Source organism: Pempheris klunzingeri, chromosome 7 (assembly GCF_042242105.1).
Source record: "Pempheris klunzingeri isolate RE-2024b chromosome 7, fPemKlu1.hap1, whole genome shotgun sequence".
NCBI classification, from domain to species: domain Eukaryota; kingdom Metazoa; phylum Chordata; class Actinopteri; order Acropomatiformes; family Pempheridae; genus Pempheris; species Pempheris klunzingeri.
In genome coordinates, this window is record NC_092018.1 from 14,546,776 (window position 1) to 14,565,828 (window position 19,053).

Consider the following 19,053-nt stretch of genomic DNA (forward strand, 5'->3'; position numbering starts at 1 on the left):
TGCTTTAAGATAAGTACTTCTGTTAGTTTGCAATTAAGGGGGCTGCCACCTCTTTCTTTTTTTGGGCTCAGTGAGTGAGTCAGTGTTTGTGATGTCTGCCATCCTTTGGCTTTAATCTTCTCTAGAGACATTGTCTAAGCACTTGCTCACAGGGCTTTTTGGCACAGAGAATTGGGCCAATTTAGTGGCCTTAAGTGTAATGAGAGGACAGCTCAAGATGGTCTGATAGACACTAATCAGACTGTGTGCACTGGTGTGAAGCGTCAGCAACCACTTCAATTTAATAAGAGAAAAGATGTATCCAGTCATTGTGTGTGTGCACAAACACAATAGAAATGGCAGCATCATTAATCATTTGCGGCAGTACGAGTGGAAGTAGACTTAATGTGCCGTTCCTTAAGTAGAAACTCTATGAAAATGTGCATCATCAGCAAGTCCATGAAAGCATATAAATCCCACTTTTGCTTATCTGAGGTCTGGTAGATTGCTGAACTGTGTGTTTAGATCCTGCATGATTTTGCTGCACACAGTGAATACTTTAGGGATGTCTAATGCTCTTAAGCTCTTATGTTACATTATGAAAAATAGGCGGCAAGTGGATTATAAATTGTCATATTTCCTCATGGGGCCAGTGATGCCAGAACACACTAGTTTGATGCATCGTGTGGGGCAGCTTTTCAATATTGAGAGTGGAACTTTTTTTTCTTCTTTGTTTTAGAAACTCGGGACATAAAGTGCTTTGTTAAAATGTCACGCCTGTGACATGTCTACTGAAAACCTTTAGCCAGTCTTTGTTTCATCAGTGGTGTTGGAGTTGAAATTTTCACACTGAAGCGTACATGACAAGTTTGTCCACCTTCACCTTAGAGTTTTAAAGGGACTTGATATGAATACTTACCTGTTTCCTCTGTGTTCTTTCCAGATGCATCCTTTGGGACTATGTAATAATAATGATGAGGAGGACCTATATGAGTATGGCTGGGTCGGAGTGGTGAAGTTGGAGCAACCCGAGCTGGACCCCAGTTGTCTCACCGTGCTGGGAAAGGTAAATGACTTGTTGTTTACCCTTTCAAGTTTCTGTATAGTGCTAATAACTACATGTGGCCACATAACTTGCACAGGTCATTTTATTTGCTGCTTTAACAGTCTCTTTACAAGGGGTCCGTGAAAAACATGCACCATGCTTGAGACCACAATTATCACACACAACAAGTTTTCTATGTGCAGGCACCTCAATGTGATGAATTGCTTAATTGAGAGAGAGATTTGTGCTTTTATGCTGTGTTTTTAGGTTTCGAGTGCTGCTTCATTTATTGCATGTTGTAAGATTGTCTGGCCGTTATCAGGGTAAAAATATTTGAGTTTTCAGTACCACGAGATTTTGACAGCTGTGTTCTACAGACAATTTTCACATCTTCAAATATGAACACAATGAAAGAATAATTGGACTGCTTTTTGCATGTACAAAGGTACAGAAAATGGACAATGCTATCAGTTGTATTGAACGTTTGGGCATGAGATTTTTGGCTCTATGAGCGACGAGTAGAAATGTGCAGACAGTGTGCTGTTTAGTGGATATAGAGAGTCCCCTTTGCTGTACTCAAGTTAAGGACAATCCTTTCCCTTTTACTTAATTAAACCCTTTTAAGAATTTATCTTTGATCTTTTGTTGTCACAGAGACGATTCATGGAAGGATGATTTTGTTTTGTTTTGTTTCTTACTTCCCATTGCTGAGAGAATGAGGATGAACTGAATCTCTCCCTTGTCTGTCCACCCCCCAGTCCCCACCCTCCAACCCTCCCTCCTCCAGTGCTCCCAGACCCCTCTGGAGTCTCCGAGTGGTATTTTATCATGCTTTAATTAAGTGTTCCTCTTAATGGAATGTACCAATATTCCCCGGTGGATGAGGGGGGGCTGGCTATAGTCTCATTTATCCTGTGCATGCCCGGTGACAGAAAGAGAGCAGCCATTCATAATTTAAGGAGCCTTTGTGCCGTATACACATGCTACTGGTGCACTTTCTTTGGTGATGGTTGCTGCTACCTAGCTGATGCATACTGAAAACTGACCTAATGTTCAGCACTCAAACTCCTCTTTGGCTGTAGCTAAAAATACATCATTGGCAACGTGACTTTACTCATCAGTAAATTGCCTTCACTGAGATGATGCACGATGATGTTTAAGGAGCAGTTAATAGTTCAAGAGGGAAACTATAACCGTTTTGACTGGTTGTTAACCATTTACCACTGTTGTGATTTTTATTGAAACAGTATTCCTATAGGATGGTAAGACTGACTTGGGTCCATTTTGTCAGAGAAGTACATTATTTTTAATGGAAGGTAGTGAATTTTCAAAGGGGAACTCTGATTTTGCACATCAAAGTTTTTTTTACCGGTCTTGCAGTACTACTGCATATAGGAGAAACGTATCACTTTTGGCTCTAGAGGCAGGAGTGCATAGTCTGATAAATTCTGTTGAGTGATGTGACTTTAGTCAGTGTTGGCTGGGGCTGAAAAAAATGTTGTTGTTTTTTTAACCTGTCCATTATGAGTTTGACACTGCTAAAGGAGTGCAATACTAATTTGGTGGACTAATCTTCGTGCCAATATGGTCCACAAACCTGATCTGTTTTGTCGAGCTACAGGCATTTAACATTAGTACATGCATTCATAGGATGCTAAGCCAAGGCTGAAACTGAGAACCAGGTTGTCAGTTTTGTTCAGTTCTTGTTATGAGATTACCGTTTTATGGGACTGGGAGAGACGAGAAAGACTGGAGAGATGGGGTGGACGGGAGACGTGATTTGGCCAGATTCAGATTTCGAATGCTGTGGCTACATGGCATGTGCCTTAGCCAACTGAGCCACGAGGACACCCGAGTACCAGAAACTCACACCTCCCGCTCATTGGAACCAGTCAAAGCATAGCGCTAATGAGCTGGCCATTTTATACATTCTGGGTTTGATGTTTTGCTAAGGGACACTGTAGTGAAGATGGCAAGAACCTTGGCTGGTGACCCTTTGGCCTCCATCCAGCCTCCCTAACCTCTAGACCACTCTGTTTCCTCTGTTTTTAATCAGCCCGGGACTATAATTAGAGAAGGGAAAGCCCATTGTTACGTCTTGACAGACCCTTGCCTGGGGCCCGAACACAGCTGGGTGCTTTGCGTTGGCACCGCCGCTTTTGCCAGGCCAGACAGTGCAGCGTTTACCCCCTGCCAGTCTGCTTACTCTGCCCAGCCAGCCATCCAGCCAGGCCACCATGCCCAGCCCCAGTCCGGATACTATGCCCACTCTTACACACTCGCCCCGCCTGGTCTGGCCTCATGCTCGGCAGCCCCCACCCCCCTCCCGCCCTACCCGACTGGCCCCTGACTGAACCCAAGAGCCCACTCCACTTTGCTGCCACTTTGCCACCAACAGTGTTGGGGTCTTGTCTGGTCAATTTAGATTCCATTCAATTACAGAATCCCAGTGAACGCACAAAACTGGATTGTAGAAGAAAAAATGCTGTTTGCTCCAAACTATGTCTAAATAAAAAGTGTCTGGGAACACAAGGCCCCCAGCTGTGCTAAAAAACTGGTCAACATGTAGCAACAGGCATTCCCTCCTCCATTTAGGCTTGAATACAAAATAAGTTCCAATCCTATGGTCATATAGCGTTTAATGCAAAATCACTGTCCATAACTTTAAAACCGCTGCTGAATTGAGTAGATAGAGTTATGCTGAGAACCCAGCTGTCCATGTTTAGTTTGCTGTATAGTTTCTCTTTTGAACTTTCAAGAAATTCTTCACATCATATTCCATTGATGCCTCTTGTTGTCAATATTATATTAATGTAGTTGTAGCTTGTAATAAATTATTCAGCATAGTGACTCAAGGATTTCAGGCTGTCGATGCTCTAAAAATGGCAAACATTAGCTGTAGGGGAAGAGGGGGACAAGACGTTGGTCATGCTGGCCTCTGAAGTCCACGTGCAAACTCCACCAAAGTGCTGGTGTGTCATATATATGTACACAGTTTTTTCCTGCATTTCCTGTCTGGTTTCTGTGCAAGCTGTTGAACTGTTAAATCCCTGACTTCTTTGTGCCACAGCAGTAGCCTTCTCCGCCAACAGCAGGAAATCCATGAGCAAATCAGTTTCTACTGTAGTTAACAGCGTTTGAAACACTCTTTGAAGTCGTTAAGTTGTCTGAGTTATGGAGTCAAACACGGATGACACTGCAAGGTGCCCTGGTGCCAGTAGGGCACAGTTCTCTTTAGTTCCAGCTTATCAAGTCTCTGTTTTCTTTGAGCTGTTTGAAAATCTCATAAATCATGCTCACACCTGTGCACACATGTATCTGCTCTCAAGTTAAACTATTTATCGCTGTCAATAACATATTTTTGGTTGTCATTTCCTCCATGCTGCCTGACTTTCCCAGAACTAGCCTCCCTCCCTTCTTCTCTACACTGTCTTTCACACACATACATTGCGATTTTTGGCAGCTCCTCTGGAACATGAAATCATGGCACTGGCTTTCATTGGTGGCCCAGGCTGGTCGGAGCCTTTGTCGCTGTGCCAGTGAGATATCTTTTCTTTCAAGTACCACGGTGTCAGTCCAGCGGCCTCACGGGGCCTTAGCATGTCGGCTTTTCCCCTTTCATCCTCCTCTGGCTCTCATGACATCAGCCCCCAACCCGGGCAGCCAGTGGGAGGAAAAGTCAGAGAAGTGGAGTGGTGGTGGATCGGGAGAGGAGTGGGAGTTGCAGGACAGTGGGACGGGAAAGAGGTTAGGGGTTTGGCTTCTCAAGGAGATGACGAAGGCGAATGTGTCTGGTTTGGTAAGTGGGTGGCTGGGATTTGTGTCTCGCTTGGTACAACGTTTTTTTTTGTATGCACATAAGCAGAAAAATGTGACCCATCCTCCCACATAGCCCTGCAGCTTGTGTAAAGCAAGCCTCTTGGCTGGCATAGCATGTAAAACTCCCTGGTATGTGCTTGTTGTGTGTGGCCTGGCGCTGCCCTTGACCAGCTCGTCTCTGGACCACGATCAGTTCCACCTTAAACACCAGCCAAAGACAACATTTCATCGCAGCGGAGCGCAGCTGGCCCAAGACCGGCTGCTACAAAGCACTTAAAAATAACTAGAGCAACAAGAAAAGTATCAAGATCTTTATTGACATATCCTCCCAGAAATAAAGCTAGCTACTTTAAAGTGCCAGAGGCACACAACCATAAAAAGTGTATCCTGTGTGGGAAGCTCTTACTTTGACACACATACAAACACAATCCTAAAACCGCAGTTGCCAGGGAACAATGTGATGGGGCAAAGGAGTGTGTCTGTCTTTTTCTACTGTGGCCCTTAAGTTGGCACTGAGGGACAGCAGGCCAGAGCAAACAGCTGCTGCGTCTTAGTGCTAAGTGGCTTTTGGACTCTAACCGTGTCTGGCATCTTAGCCAGAGCTGCAGAGAGGGTGTAGTGTTTGTATGTGAGAAGAATAACGGGGATATAGAAAATACACAGGGGCTACAAGGACGGTGTGTGTGTGTGTGCGCGCGTCTGGAGAAGAGAGAAGCCTGCATTAAAAGAAAAAGCAACAGACAGACGAGTGTGATATTGCAGGCGACTGGCTCCGAGCCTGTGGCCAGGTTAGCTGTCCTACACACTGAGGTGTGTGCTAGAGGTCGTCCTGAGGCCAAGGCAATGCCAGTAGGGTGTCAAGCCACAGGGCTTGTTGTAAAGAAGCTTCAATGCTGGATTGAACTGGCTGCATTTTGGCCTTGTTTTCAAACCACTTCTAATACAACATGTTGGCCTTCATGAGTAGGAATTCTGTCTCATCAGTGGGTGTAGATGTGCGTAACATGCATGCTCATCCACTGTTTTTCAGTCTGGATAAGAAGACCTAGAAGGCTGGCAGATCAGCTTGTGTTTTGATGCAGATGACTGGATGACTCATGGTCTCTCTCTCATCACTCTCTTCTCACTCCTTTTCTTTTTCTTGCTTTCTCCTTCTCTCTCTCTCTGCAAAGACCTGAGTGAAACAGATATCCTTGATAACAGAAAGAAAGGAAATTGCTGTAGTATTACACTCTGCAGCCTCCAGAGTGTTTTGTTAAATTGCAGTGAAGCCACAGTAGTGATTGATTTACACCAGCGGTTTTCGTTCAATACAGATTAAACTTTTTTCCTCAGAGTTTTTAAAAGAAATCTTTTCATAGCAGAGTCCATACAGATGCAAGATATTGATAAGACAATTTTTTTCCAAGTAGTTAAAAATGACGCAGGCTTTCTCCCTTTCTGTTGAGGGCACCAAGTTAAGTCAATCTTGGGTTGTTGAAATCAAGGCAGTGGCAGCCGTAGCTGAAGTATAATGGAGGCTTATGCTTTAGTAACATCTTACACTTCTCTGACATGTCAGATACAATAAGTTGAGGGAGTTTTCATTGCATTGCAGTGTTACGCACGAGCTAACTCTTTAGCTTCCTCTCCACCTGCCCCTTGCCCTAAACACCCTGAACAAACTTTCTAACACCGCAGCATGGAGGGAGGGATAGAAAGAGAAATTGAAAAAGAGAGGAGGAGCAGCAGCAGGGAGACAAGGAGGAAAAAAAAGTGATAAAAAAGCTTGTGAAGCACAGTGCACTCTGGGGCCTGCCTCTTGGGCTCTCCTTTCATGTTTGTGTACGCCTCAACTTGCTGATATTATCTTGGCCGCTCTTCCTGGCGGGGTGTCGGGAGAGGTTTCCACTGTGACCAGGCAGGGGCCTCTCTCTCTCTTTCTTTATGTCGCTCTCCCTCTCTGAACCCCCTCTCTCAGGCTGTGTTGGAGCTGTCACCCACCTTCCTACTTCAACCCCCCCCCCCCCCCCCCAAAGTCCGCTCCTAAATCACCGCTTCACCACGTTTCACGGCACTTGGAGGCACCCGGGATCCCACTGCGCTTGTTTCCATGGTCACTGGGAAGCTCCTTGTGTCATGTGGCTCAAAGTGAGCCGTCCCTGGGCCGAATTACCCAGCTTTCAATGGGAGGCCAAATGACCATTATTAGACTTCACAGCTCAGGCCCTATTTAAAGAGAGAAGAAAGGAGCCCTGGGGACTTAAGATGAGAGAGAAATGGAGGGAGAGCCTAAAAGAGGAAAACAGAGAAAGAGAGGAGAGGAAGAGAGAAGGGGAAGTGACAGAAAAGAGAGGAACACTTAGCACCACGGTGAAGTTTTTTTTAATCTTTATCCACACCCATACATTGATTTTTGTTCTCAGTCACAATTGGTATTTTAAAGTCAGACACCAGTCACAACTTAAGCTCTCCTGTCTGTCAAACAGCACCCAGAGAAGACGGGGCGGTGCTGGATCAAAAGATGAGCCATGGAAAAAGTAAATCTTAGAAAAGATAGGACCAGACATCCACCCACGTCAACCAAAGCCCTGTCTTTTCTCTCCTCATCTCTGTCTAAGCCTGTTGCTTTGTGGGGGAATGTGCTTGTGTGCGTGAGAATCCTCGTGTCCTGCACCCCGCTGTGTATGTCAGGGCCATGTTGTCTTTAAGGCTCGAGCCCACAGCCTGGCACGGAAGCTGGAAACTGAAGCCCCCTGGTCTCCGCACAGCTAATCTGATGCCTCTTCCCTCTACAGATGATTCCTCTACTGGAGGGTTAGTGGGGGTGAAAATGTCATCCTGCTCTTGTGGTTTAAACTTTCTTTAATGCTCTGCCAGGGAGGCAAGGCTGGGCCCAGCACAAGGAGATGAAGAAGTGGTGTGTGTGGGTGGGTATATGAGAGCGACATTGGAGCTGCCCATGCTCTGAGACAGTGAGGTAATGGAAGAAGAGAAAGAGAAACGCTGAAATAGGGAGGGGGTTAAGGATGGCAATGCACCTGGTAGAAAGTGGGAGAGACAATAGCATTGTTCAATGGTGACCAACAAAACGATAACATTTAGATGAGACATTTGCAATGATGTTTGTGCATGGTTAAACATTGTTTTTTAAGTGTCTTGACTTTTTCATAGGAAAAATGTATAAAATGTTTGAAAAATCTTAATCTGCAAACTAACAGATAAATGTAGGAATGTAAAAAGGACAGTATTTCAATTTGAAATGTGATAAAGGTACAGTGCCTCCAAACTCTGCTCAAGGATACCACTTTACCCCTGGGTATGATCCAGTAGTAGGTGCAGTAACTGTTGACCAATCTGATGATCAAGGATATTGCAACAGAGATATGACTTGCTGAGATGAGACAGCAATGAGGTGTTATATTGGAGTCGTAGCTGAATGCGATAAACGTACCTGAATATTGCTCCATCTTGCTGCAATTAGAGATAAAAGATATGGGCCAGCAGCTAACCATTTAGTAGATCCGTGGTTTCCTGTCTGTTACGCCAGTTTTTGCTTTTTTTGTGACCACTACAACCTAAAAATGTTATTCCTCCATGGACTGTTTAATTTGAACATTTAATGTGGTACATACATTTTCTTAAACTACCAGTTTTGCTCCACATTTATTCTGCAGTCAGGAGGCAAAGCATTAACTTGACAGTGTGGAGAAAGTTCTTCCTCTGTTCAAAGAAATTATGGAGTCAGTTAGCGTCTTCAGCACTTCCTTTTATGTATTTATCTACTGAAATGAAATAAACAAACAAAGGTTAAGTCAGTCTCTGGATCAGTCTCCACTGCTAGGAAGACTGCACAGTGGGACACGAGGTACAGTAAGAATGGAGGCAAAATGGGGGTTATAGGGCCAAGTCCTGACCTGCTCTGCCTTGTTTGCCCAGGGAAAGAAGATAGCAGGCAGCAGCAACACCACTCCACCAGGAGCAGGATAGAGTATTACAAGAGAAAGAAGCAACAACAGCAACTTCTCTTTCATGCAAGCAGGGACATGGTCTCCTAAAGCAGCTTCAAGGCAGAGAGAGATTAGAGAAAAACTGTATGACTGCAGATGAATTAAGGGAGGGAGAGAAGTGGCCGCTAAGTGAGACGCCTCAGTTTGACTAAAATCTCTACATTTGGATTATAGTGTATGTTCAAGCTATAGAGTATCCTGGGTAAAGGGAAGCACACATTCTGCGTTGCTGTTATGTTTCATAGAAGTTAATGTCAGATTTAGAAATGTTTGTTAACCCTAAATTAAGGTTAAACTGTAACTTTGTTGACACCACAGAGGAAAAAATAGAAACTCCCAGTAAAATATTAAAAATGAAGGATATTAATGTTCTCTCAAACTGCCCTTTCACAGTTCTCACATCTAAGACTATAGCAGAGTTGTCGATACTTTTGAAGATTGAGGAAAAAACGTTTTTGTACCATTAGCTTTGAAGCTACACTTGCCATGCCACCATTTCACTGAAAAACAACATTTAGTCATCAGCATGCCACCACTTAGCTCTCGACCTTTGTCTTCTCTTAGCCAGAAAATCACAGAACTGGAACGAAGAATATTCATCCTTGATCAGATTAAAAAAGACAAACAGCTCCAAACTCGACTCTCCTGCATCATGCTCAGGAAAAGCTCCTTCTCAGGCTGGAGATCCCTGGAGCAAATAGGTGATCATAGGAGACTCCACAATCGGGATCAAGATGGCAAAAATGTGCTATTCTACTGGTGCAAAGGTCCAGGAAATAGGTAGCAGGAATTTGTTTCATCTAGCATCCCAGTGAGATTTACAGAAGATTAATAATGACATGAAATCCTTCTCCTCTCCTTTGGATGTTTTACCTACAAGATTTTTAGGAGGGGTTTCTGCCTTTTTAGCTTCCGATATTTTAGCAACATTTATCGAGTCAGGAGCTATATTCTCAGCTCATATCCTTTGACCACTCACTCTCAAAGTGTCTTTCATGTCTTCATCATGGTGCAGAAACTGCTTAAAAGTTTCGAGGATAAGTTCAGGTGCCAGTTGTTGTACTGTTTTGGTGTTGCTAGACCTGTCTGCTGTATTTGATACAGCTGATCGTGGTAAATTGAAAGCGTACTCTATATGTATATTGATTGACTAGTAAACTGGGTAGGTGTGACTGGGACTGCTCTAGACTGGTTAAAGTCTTACCTGAGTGGCAGAACCTCTGTATCAGTGGGAAATGTCTCCTCTAGCAATGCAGATATCACCTGGGGTGTGTTTCTCAAGGGTCTATTCTTGGCCCTTTACTGCTCTGTATCTATATGTTACCTCAGGGTCAAGTCATCCACAACTCCAATATCTCTCTCCATTGTTATGCTGACGATACTCAAATCTATTTGTCCATATATCCATCAGACCTCACCTAAGTTACCTCAATAACAGCCTCACAGCCATAACTACCTGGGTGTCCAGTAGCTTCCTAATGTTGAATAATGGCAAAAATGAAATTATAGTGTGATTTGTGTGAACTTCTCTTATCATTTTAGCAGTATCTCTAAATCAGCTATTGGTAAAATCAGGAGTATTGCAATAATTTAGCGATGCCCAAACTCTCACTCGTGCCAGCCATGTCGATTACTGTAACTCATTGCTTGCAGGCCCCAGAGATCAGTTAACGACCTCCAACTTGTATAAAGTACTGCTGCAAGGGTTCCTATGGAAATTCAAGGATATGAGCACAATCCCCCTATTCAAGCCTCTTGCACTGGTTACATGTGGTGATGTGATGTAAATTGATTTCAAAACTTTTATTTCTTGTTTTTAAATCACAGAGTGGCCTTGGCCCTTCTTACATTATTGACCTTCTCACCCTTACATCCCTGCTCGTACTCTCAGATCTGCAGACCAGCTGTTGCTCTCAGTCCCCACGGCAAGGCTTGAGACAGAAGTTAGGAGGGCATTTGCTGCAAGGGCTCCACAATTGTGGAGTAAACTTCCACTGGGAATTAGACAAGCTACCTCAGTGTCCTCCTTTAAAACTCTTTTAATAACATTTTTTTTATAAAATGGCTTTAATCACAGTTTTTTTTTATGATTTTCATTGATTTATTTATTCTTTCTTATTTATTTATCAATTCTCTCTGCATACCACTTATTCTAATGTGTGATTGCACCTTGAATTTTCTTTTTAGTCTGTGAAGCACTTTGTAAACTTGTTTTTTAAAAGTGCTAAATACATAAAGGTCATTATTTCATTTAGGGCTTTTTACTCATAGTAACTCTACTCACTGATGGCATTCTAATGAAATATTTTGCTCCTTCAATAGAGATGATCGTCACTCATCATTTCTAACCAACACTTCCTGTCACTTTCATCGAAACAACTCCTGTTTAGACACCAGGAGGAGAAGAAGCACTTAAAAAGTAGTATTCTCATCCCTAGCCGGAAAGCTTGTTTATTTTCCTGTGAATCACAAAGGGCCAGAGCCCAAAACCGGTAAGAAAACAACATGGGAGGGACAGAGAGGAAAAGTGGAGGAAATTTAATTAGCGGTTGTCCGTTCCAGGGGCTCCAGCGTTTGGTCTCGGCAGGGCAGAGCAGTGGGCAGCGGTAGGAGAGAAGACAAAAAGGCTTCTTGATAAGCGGCAGTCTGAGTCAGTGCTTTTGCATCCGTGTCCATGTTTGTGTAAGTGTGCTCGCCTGACGCCACAAGACATCAAACCGCGGAGAGAGACAGGAAATGCTGCATGTGGTGCACAACAAGCAAGACAAACATGTATATTTAGAAAGAAAGATGTTTAAATGCTCAGTATTTCACAAGAACTTTGAGTCCAGTGCACAAGCCTCATCCACCATTTATTCAATATCATATCTTTGTTACACGCATATGAAAAAAATAATTTCCTGCTGTTTTATTTTATCACCAAAATAAATGTGGTGGAAAACAAGAAGAAGGTGGACAAATTCAGCTCAGAGCTGATTAAAGCTCTAAAACAGTCTGTTAGTTCATAAAAACCACAGTGTTTCCTCAGAAATCCCTCTTCGTGACCACATGATGACAACCCGTTAAATGTCTCAGAACAATTATCTCTTTGTTTTGCAACATTTTGGGTTATTTTTTGTAGCTTCCCAAAAACGTTTAGAGTTTTAGTGGTCATCATCCTCCAACAGTAGGTGATTTTGTTAGTTAGTTAGTTTCATGTATTTTATCTATAAGATAAGATTTTTAAAATACGGACTGTTGGTTTAACAAAATTGAGAAATCACAGATAGTCTAATTTATACACCTGAATAGTATTTGGTGTACATTTTTCAACCTTTCTATTGTTTTGCTCCCACATCTCAATGTTTCCACTCAAACAACATGCAAATAGTGTCGGTGCCATTTGAGACACAGCTATACAGAGTTCTACTTTAGAGACCAAAACTGAATTTTCTTGATGTATTTAAGAAATATCAACATGTGTCAACACATTCTATAGAAAGCCTCCATAGTAGTAATAGTAGTGTATGCACATCCTAATACTGCATCAGGTTCATTGGTAAGAAAATAAAAACAGTATCAAAGAAAAGACGACCCGCACACTAACTTGATCCTTATACAAAAGATTTATTATATATATAATATCATATCATATCGTATCATTATATTTAGAGGATCTTGGCTTTAGCCTCTCAAATATTTGATTGCACTCCGCTAATTGATATCTAACTGATATTTCAAGCTTTGTTTTGTAAACACTGTAAACTATTTGATTTGTTCATAATTTGTCGACATAATTGTTAGGTGGAGTCTGCAGAGCCGCAAAAGTGCAGTGGTGTTTTTCTCCGTTCTGTGTTCCTATTTCAGTTTTTTCTTTAAAAATGATACATAATATACTTAACATGTTTGAACCGGCCGGTAGCGCAGTGGATAATTGCGCATGCCATCGGCCTGGGGAAGCCGAGTTCGACTCCCTCCCAGTCCCGGCTACCAAAAATGGGCGAGGGTTGCGTCAGAAAGGGCATCCGGGGGAAAAAAACTAACGCCAAAATCTACAAGCGGATCATCCGCTGTGGCGATCCCGGAAGGGAGCAGCCAGAAAAAGGACAACAACATACTTAACATGTTTCTGAGAAGTCATAGCATACAGCTCTAAATACAACCACGCCCATTAGTGTCAGTTGCTGTTGTCTTTGACAAAAATGTTGTCAGATTCAAATGCATCGTTGCAGTTGTTAAGAATAAAAAAGCGACTCATCGTAGTTGCTGAATTTGACCAAAATTGACCCCAAAATTAAAAGCGAACAGATTTAAGCTGCTGGCTATTAAATCAGTTTTTTCGACAGCATAATCTTTAACTTCAACCCACTGTTTGTGATGCATGGGACAGAATTATAAGCTCTGTGACTGGATATTCCTTTTTAAAATATACCTTGGGAGTCGTAGTGAACTTCTCCCCCAAAGCATTTAGGTACACAAGCTTGAACCTTTGACCTACCTAGCTCCTCTTATTTCGCATCCCTATACATGAACCATTGTGATCACATGCCGAGTATTACCCAGTGAAGAACTAAAGTCAGAGCATTGTAGCTACAAGATAAATCTTTTAGGGGGCATTACTTCAGAGTGCAATGCCTTTTCCTCAATACTGTTTAACTAAAGAAGCTTCAACAAGTTCCTGTCTTATGAAGGACTTTGCCTAAATAAGATACAGTCTAAGATTGTCATCAGAGGTTGTTGAGGAATAATGTCATCAAATGATAAGTAATGTGTTAACTTTACTTTTTCAATGCTCTAAGGACACATCATAGTCAGTACTCTGTCAAATATGATGGACTATATTTGCCATGACTTTGTAGCTTAAACCCTTTGAATGTTTGTGACGTCTGCAGTAAATATGAAGGGATAAAAGTGAGTATGAAAGAGAGACACTATAGACACTATATATGGGTCTTAAGATGAGGGAGGGTGAGTGCTCCCCGGTACACCTCACTCTCTCTCTCTCTCTCTCTCTCTCTCTCGACTTCTTAATGGGGTGGGCTCTTTGCCAAGTTCCACTGGCAGGCCCCCTCAGAGGTGCCCCCTCTCACACACACACACACACACACACACACACACACACACACACACACACACATTTTGATAGCACAATTCACTTGTATAATTCTGGTTATGCAATGGTGGGTGAATGGCCACCCCACATTGTGCGCTGAGGCAGAGACAGAATTGGAGGGAGGGTAGTGGTCGGGAACGATGAGGTGAAGAAGAGGAAAAGGAAAAATCAGAGAAGGGAAACGGAGAGGGCAGGTTTGAGAGATGTCGAGATTTTCAGTTTTAAAGACACGTTGACTTGGAAAAGTTAGCTGGGTGATGGTAGAAGGATCAGTGTAGAAAACCTCCGGCTCCGTCTCTGATGTGTTGTTTTTGTCCCCCAGAGAGCTCTGGTTTTCCTCCAAAGCTGACGTTACCACCTTTTTAAGAGGCTTTTCACACAAATCCAGAAGATAGCCTCCTGGCGAAAAACATTTCCCTCCAAATGAAATGGATTCAAAGGGGACCGAGCTACGGGCTTCTTGTCTTTTTCTGTGTTTGTTCCACAACTCAGTCTCACACTTGGGGATTTAAACCGGTGGAAAGAGGAGACTTCACCCATGGGAACTGAATTTTCCCTCAGGGATGGTAACACAGTGGGACAGATAGTCATTACACACTCTATCTGTGTGTGTTTGTGTGCATGCTGGCTGGTCATGTACATGATGTACAGCACAGAGGCAGGGTCGGGGATCGTTGTACCTGGGGCGGGCCATGTCTTTGTCTGATAGTGAGGTCATTACATCCGCCCCAAATCTCTCTCTCTCTCTCTCTCTCTCGCTCTCTCTCTCTCTTCCCACAAATCTCTCTCTCTCTCTCTCTCTCTCTCTCTCTCTCTCTCTCGCTCTCTCTCTCTCTTCCCACAAATCTCTCTCTCTCTCTCTCTCTCTCTCTCCATATTGACACACTGTGCCAAAACCTAGCCTATAGGCTTTTCTGAGACATGCCAGCGATACAAAAACTAAACTCATTTTCAATGGAAAATTGGCAAAACATTTTTATTTAAATCAGGAGCCATCTGATCAAATAATACATGGACAAGATTATGAATCTGACCAGACATTAGTTGCCAACTTAACAGTATTTGTCACTTTGATACCGAGTTGTCTGCATTATGACAGAGGCCATAAAAGTATGTTTGTGCTTATGTGCATGCATATCTGCTTCCTTCTTCACAACAGGTGTAACATTTTGGCCTGTAGCTCACACTTCATAAAAGATTTGTATGCCTGTCATTTGTTAGCATGTTTTCCTGCCCACTAGTGGTCAAAAATCATTTCATGCAGCTTTAAGGTAAAGAAGATCACCTCATTTGACAAATTTTATCTCTTTAACTGAACCTAGACCCGCACCCTTTCTCAAAGACACTCAGTAAACCGACCTAACCTCTCATCTGCAGTTTGATATTAATGGCAGTCACTGAGCTCACTGAGAGCCTCAAGTGATTCTTTCCCATGTGTGTTTACATTAGGTAAACTGTCCGTTTATGTGTAAGCGGTCGAATGGAGAGGAGCTCGAGTAGGCTTGCCGGCCCCTGTCCTCCGCTGCTGTGACACACAAGTGGATTTTTATGTGCTGCGTAAACTTCTTTTATGCAGCTTGAGAAATGGTACCTCAGACACGTCCCGGCACTCCTGTAAAATGCTCCAGCCGGGGGCTTAACAACATTCAAATTAATATTAAACAGCAATATAGTTCAAAAGTTTGGCAAGGTGGAGGAAGAAACTGAACAATAGCTCCTATAAAAGAACACGCTGTCGCCAGAGAATATTTGCACTGATTTTTACCTCTTTTAATCTACAATTTTCGAAATGAAACTACCTGGCTGTGAATCAAACCTTTTAAATATGAGTGGAATGAGATTCATCAAAAGACGTTATTGGCAGGAATGAGCTGGTTCACATTGTGCCTTGTAAATGTTTTCAGGATAGTCTTTAAGTGTCTGTGGGAACAGGAAAGTCTTTATTTTGCAGTTGTCATGTCACAGCAGATGGCAGATCCAGCACGGTGAGTGTGTCAAACCTGTTGATTACTTGTCACACAGCCAGTACAATTACAACAAGTATCCATAAACAGAATAAATTGTTTTGACAGATTAACAGTCTGTCTGGGAGATGTTAACATCAAACAGTAGGTTAGAAAGCTTCATCATGACTGACTTCATGTGCAAAAGTATAGTATGTACAGGAGAATAAACGAGGAGGAGGTGCATCAAACACAGCTTTATTTTCTTCATACGGGCTGCACAAGCTTCCAATCAGATGACGCACAGCCACGTTGAAAACTTCGATTTTATTTTAGTTGAATGTAAATAATGTCTTGGCACACACGCTTGGTCTGAGAGGGAGCGAGGAAGGAAAGGAGGGAAAAAGGCTGCGACCACATATAAGAAAATCCATGGGAGAAAAGTATGCCTTTATCTTTTAATAAACCGTAAAGCCAGGAGGCAACATGAAATTACAGCATAATAGCAGTGCAGAGTCTTCTGAAGACTTAATTGCCTTAATTATAGCAGTGCAGAGAGCGAGAGAGGAGGAGGAGGAGGAAAGAGAAAGGAGGAAAGCAGAGGAGAAGAAAGTAGGAAAGAAAGAGGGAGTGATATGATAGAGGAACTAGTGCGTGAGCCAGATGTTGCAGGTGTAATGCAGTAGTGTGTGTGCTCGCACGTGATCATCCTGTCGCTATGACAGTTTGTTTCACATGCATATTTGTACATGTGCGCACTTATTTACACATGCATTGTAACTGTGCACGCCAGCGTGTTAATGTGAGAGTCCTCAGCCCATGTGAATGATGAAGCGAGCGCTACGCTGAGAAAAGTCTCTTTCCAGACGAGTGAAAATTTCTCTCCCTCAGATCTTACAAGCTGGCAGGCTTACTTAGGGATGCTAAACATAGCTTTCATTTTCCTCTGTGTCTAGACTGGGTTCTCAGTACTTTCTGCTGCGGTTTTTGTTCACTTGGGGAAGATTGTACCCTAATTCTCATGCCTCTGAGCCAGCAGGAAATTTGTTTAGCCAGCAGTATTGTCAAGTACCTGTGAACCCCCCCCACCCCCAGCATGCAGTTCAGGTTGAGAGTTTAGCTGTTTTTTGAGCATGGATGACTGATCAAGCACTCATGTCAGGGACCAGAGATCATATTTCAGCTTTGAGAAAATTAGCCGTACACTTTTTGCAGGTCTTTAGGGGTAGACAGTTCTTGTTCACCTGCCTTCTTGCCTGCTCCTTTTCACCCACCCCTCCTGTTTGTCACTTACATTTACTTTTTCTCAAAGATTGTACCTTGATTTATTGTTAGAGGAAATGTTTCATTCAATCTTATAAACTGCTACATGCCGAACCTGCCTTTGCACTGTAATGGCTGAGAAGGAACATTGACAATTTTTGTGACAACCATTTTTCAGATTTATTTATCTATCTATTCATTTATTTTGAATCAAGGCCAACAGATGATACCAGGGAGGAACTCTGATCCCTTTTTTGAAGTAAGAGTACAGCACAAGAAATACTTCAGTGAGCGAAATGTACTTGAAGTATCAAAACTTATTCTGCAGTAAGCATTATTAATTTTAAAAACTTTGTCTACATTTTGCCAGCTTAGACCAGTGGTTCCATACCAAGAGGTCACAAGATAAAACTGGGTCGGCCAGAACAAAAAAAAAGTTCTGCTACAAGTAGTTTAACATAGAAATACCTCAAAATTGTACAAAATAAAGTACAGTACTAGTAAATGTACTTAGTTACTTTCCAACATAATTTGTCTCCACTTCCTCTGAAAGATTGTATCTTATATTTTAAGTTACAGATGTAAAAGTCTTGCTGCTACTTGGCAAAATCTCCATTGCATTCTGATGGATGAAAAAGGAACATTCGAACTGTCTTAATTTCTCTGAGTTGATACCTAATCGCAGCATTTGTTCTTGCGATATTGGATTTCCAAACTGATATAATCTGTGTCTGGATCTCATCCTAATGAATGAGAAGATCGAATTGTCATCTTGCGCGGACTTAACCCCGATAAGCTTGATGAACAGACGGCCTTGAAATTCTTGTATCTCAATGAAGTGGGTATGAATGAAAGCTTTGCGACTCCAGTTGTGTTATTCATCTTTTTTTAAATTTTGCAGCAGAGTACTGAATTTTGTCTCAAATTGCTTGCACAATATCTCCTTACGCAGGAGCTCTGCCACTTGAAATTCTATATCCAGTTTGAGTCGGTGAGGTAAACAGTATTTCCTCACTGCAGTGTTTAGCAATGATAGCACGATAAAGTCCTGAGAAGAGGAAAAACAAGATCACAGCAGTCACAAAGCAACAAGTATTTATTTATTCCTTTGGTGTCCGAGGTTGTAGTTTTTTATAGGGTTGGGAAGGAGATGTGTCATGTTTTTTAAGAGAGCCAGTTTGCCTGTGGGTGCATTTTTGTTGTCGTCAGGCAAGTCCCTACACTGCAGCGCAGGCCTGCCCGAGTTGAGATTCTTTAGGAGGGAGATCTCTTTCTTCTCAAAGCGTCTTACCAAGAGCTATTAATTATTAACTGGGAGAGCTAACATCAAAGGAGCAGACTTGTGCTGAATTAAATGGGGGCTGGAGCCTGGCAGTGTGGAGCTGAGAGAAAAGTGGGTGAGAGGGAAAAGCCGAGCGATATTTTGCTCGGCTCGCTTTTGAACTTTCTAACTACAAAAGTGAAAGACGAAAGAAAAGAGCGATGTTAGTTTATGTAAAGGAGGCAGGACCAAAGAGAAAGTTGGAAGAGCTTGTATTTGTAGCGCGTCGCTGTTTTTATGTTTCTGTGTTTGACAAGGCTTTCATACACTGCTGGGAAAGATCGAATCAGTTTGCAGGGTTAATTAGTCTTTAATGAGCTATGAAAGCCAGATTCATAAACATCTTATCTTTGGATTAAACTGAGGGGAAATCTAATAGAGACGTAGCCGTCCTGAAGCTCACTCACGCTCAAAGTTGTATTCACAGAGTGTGGTACATATGCCACCTCTTATATTAAAGGCCTTTTGTTAGTTTGGTCCCATATTTCTCTTGCTGGCCCAGGTTGGTCCACGCATGTGTGTTGTTGGTTCTAAAAATCGAATGCATTCTATATTTAGTGTCATATTATAGATTCTGGACAATGCAAATACTTCTGGTTCTC

At 42.5% G+C, this 19,053-nt stretch overlaps 1 protein-coding gene across 2 annotated transcripts in view; it reads left to right on the forward strand.

Annotated features, from left to right (window-relative positions):
* The window catches only part of znrf3 (zinc and ring finger 3), a 65,977-nt gene that overhangs the window by 33,813 nt on the left and 13,111 nt on the right, over positions 1 to 19,053 (forward strand). For both annotated transcript variants that reach the window (XM_070833937.1, XM_070833938.1), the window contains exon 2: positions 923 to 1,045. In XM_070833937.1, the coding sequence (XP_070690038.1) occupies positions 923 to 1,045 (123 nt within the window). The remainder of the gene's footprint in view (positions 1 to 922; positions 1,046 to 19,053) is intronic.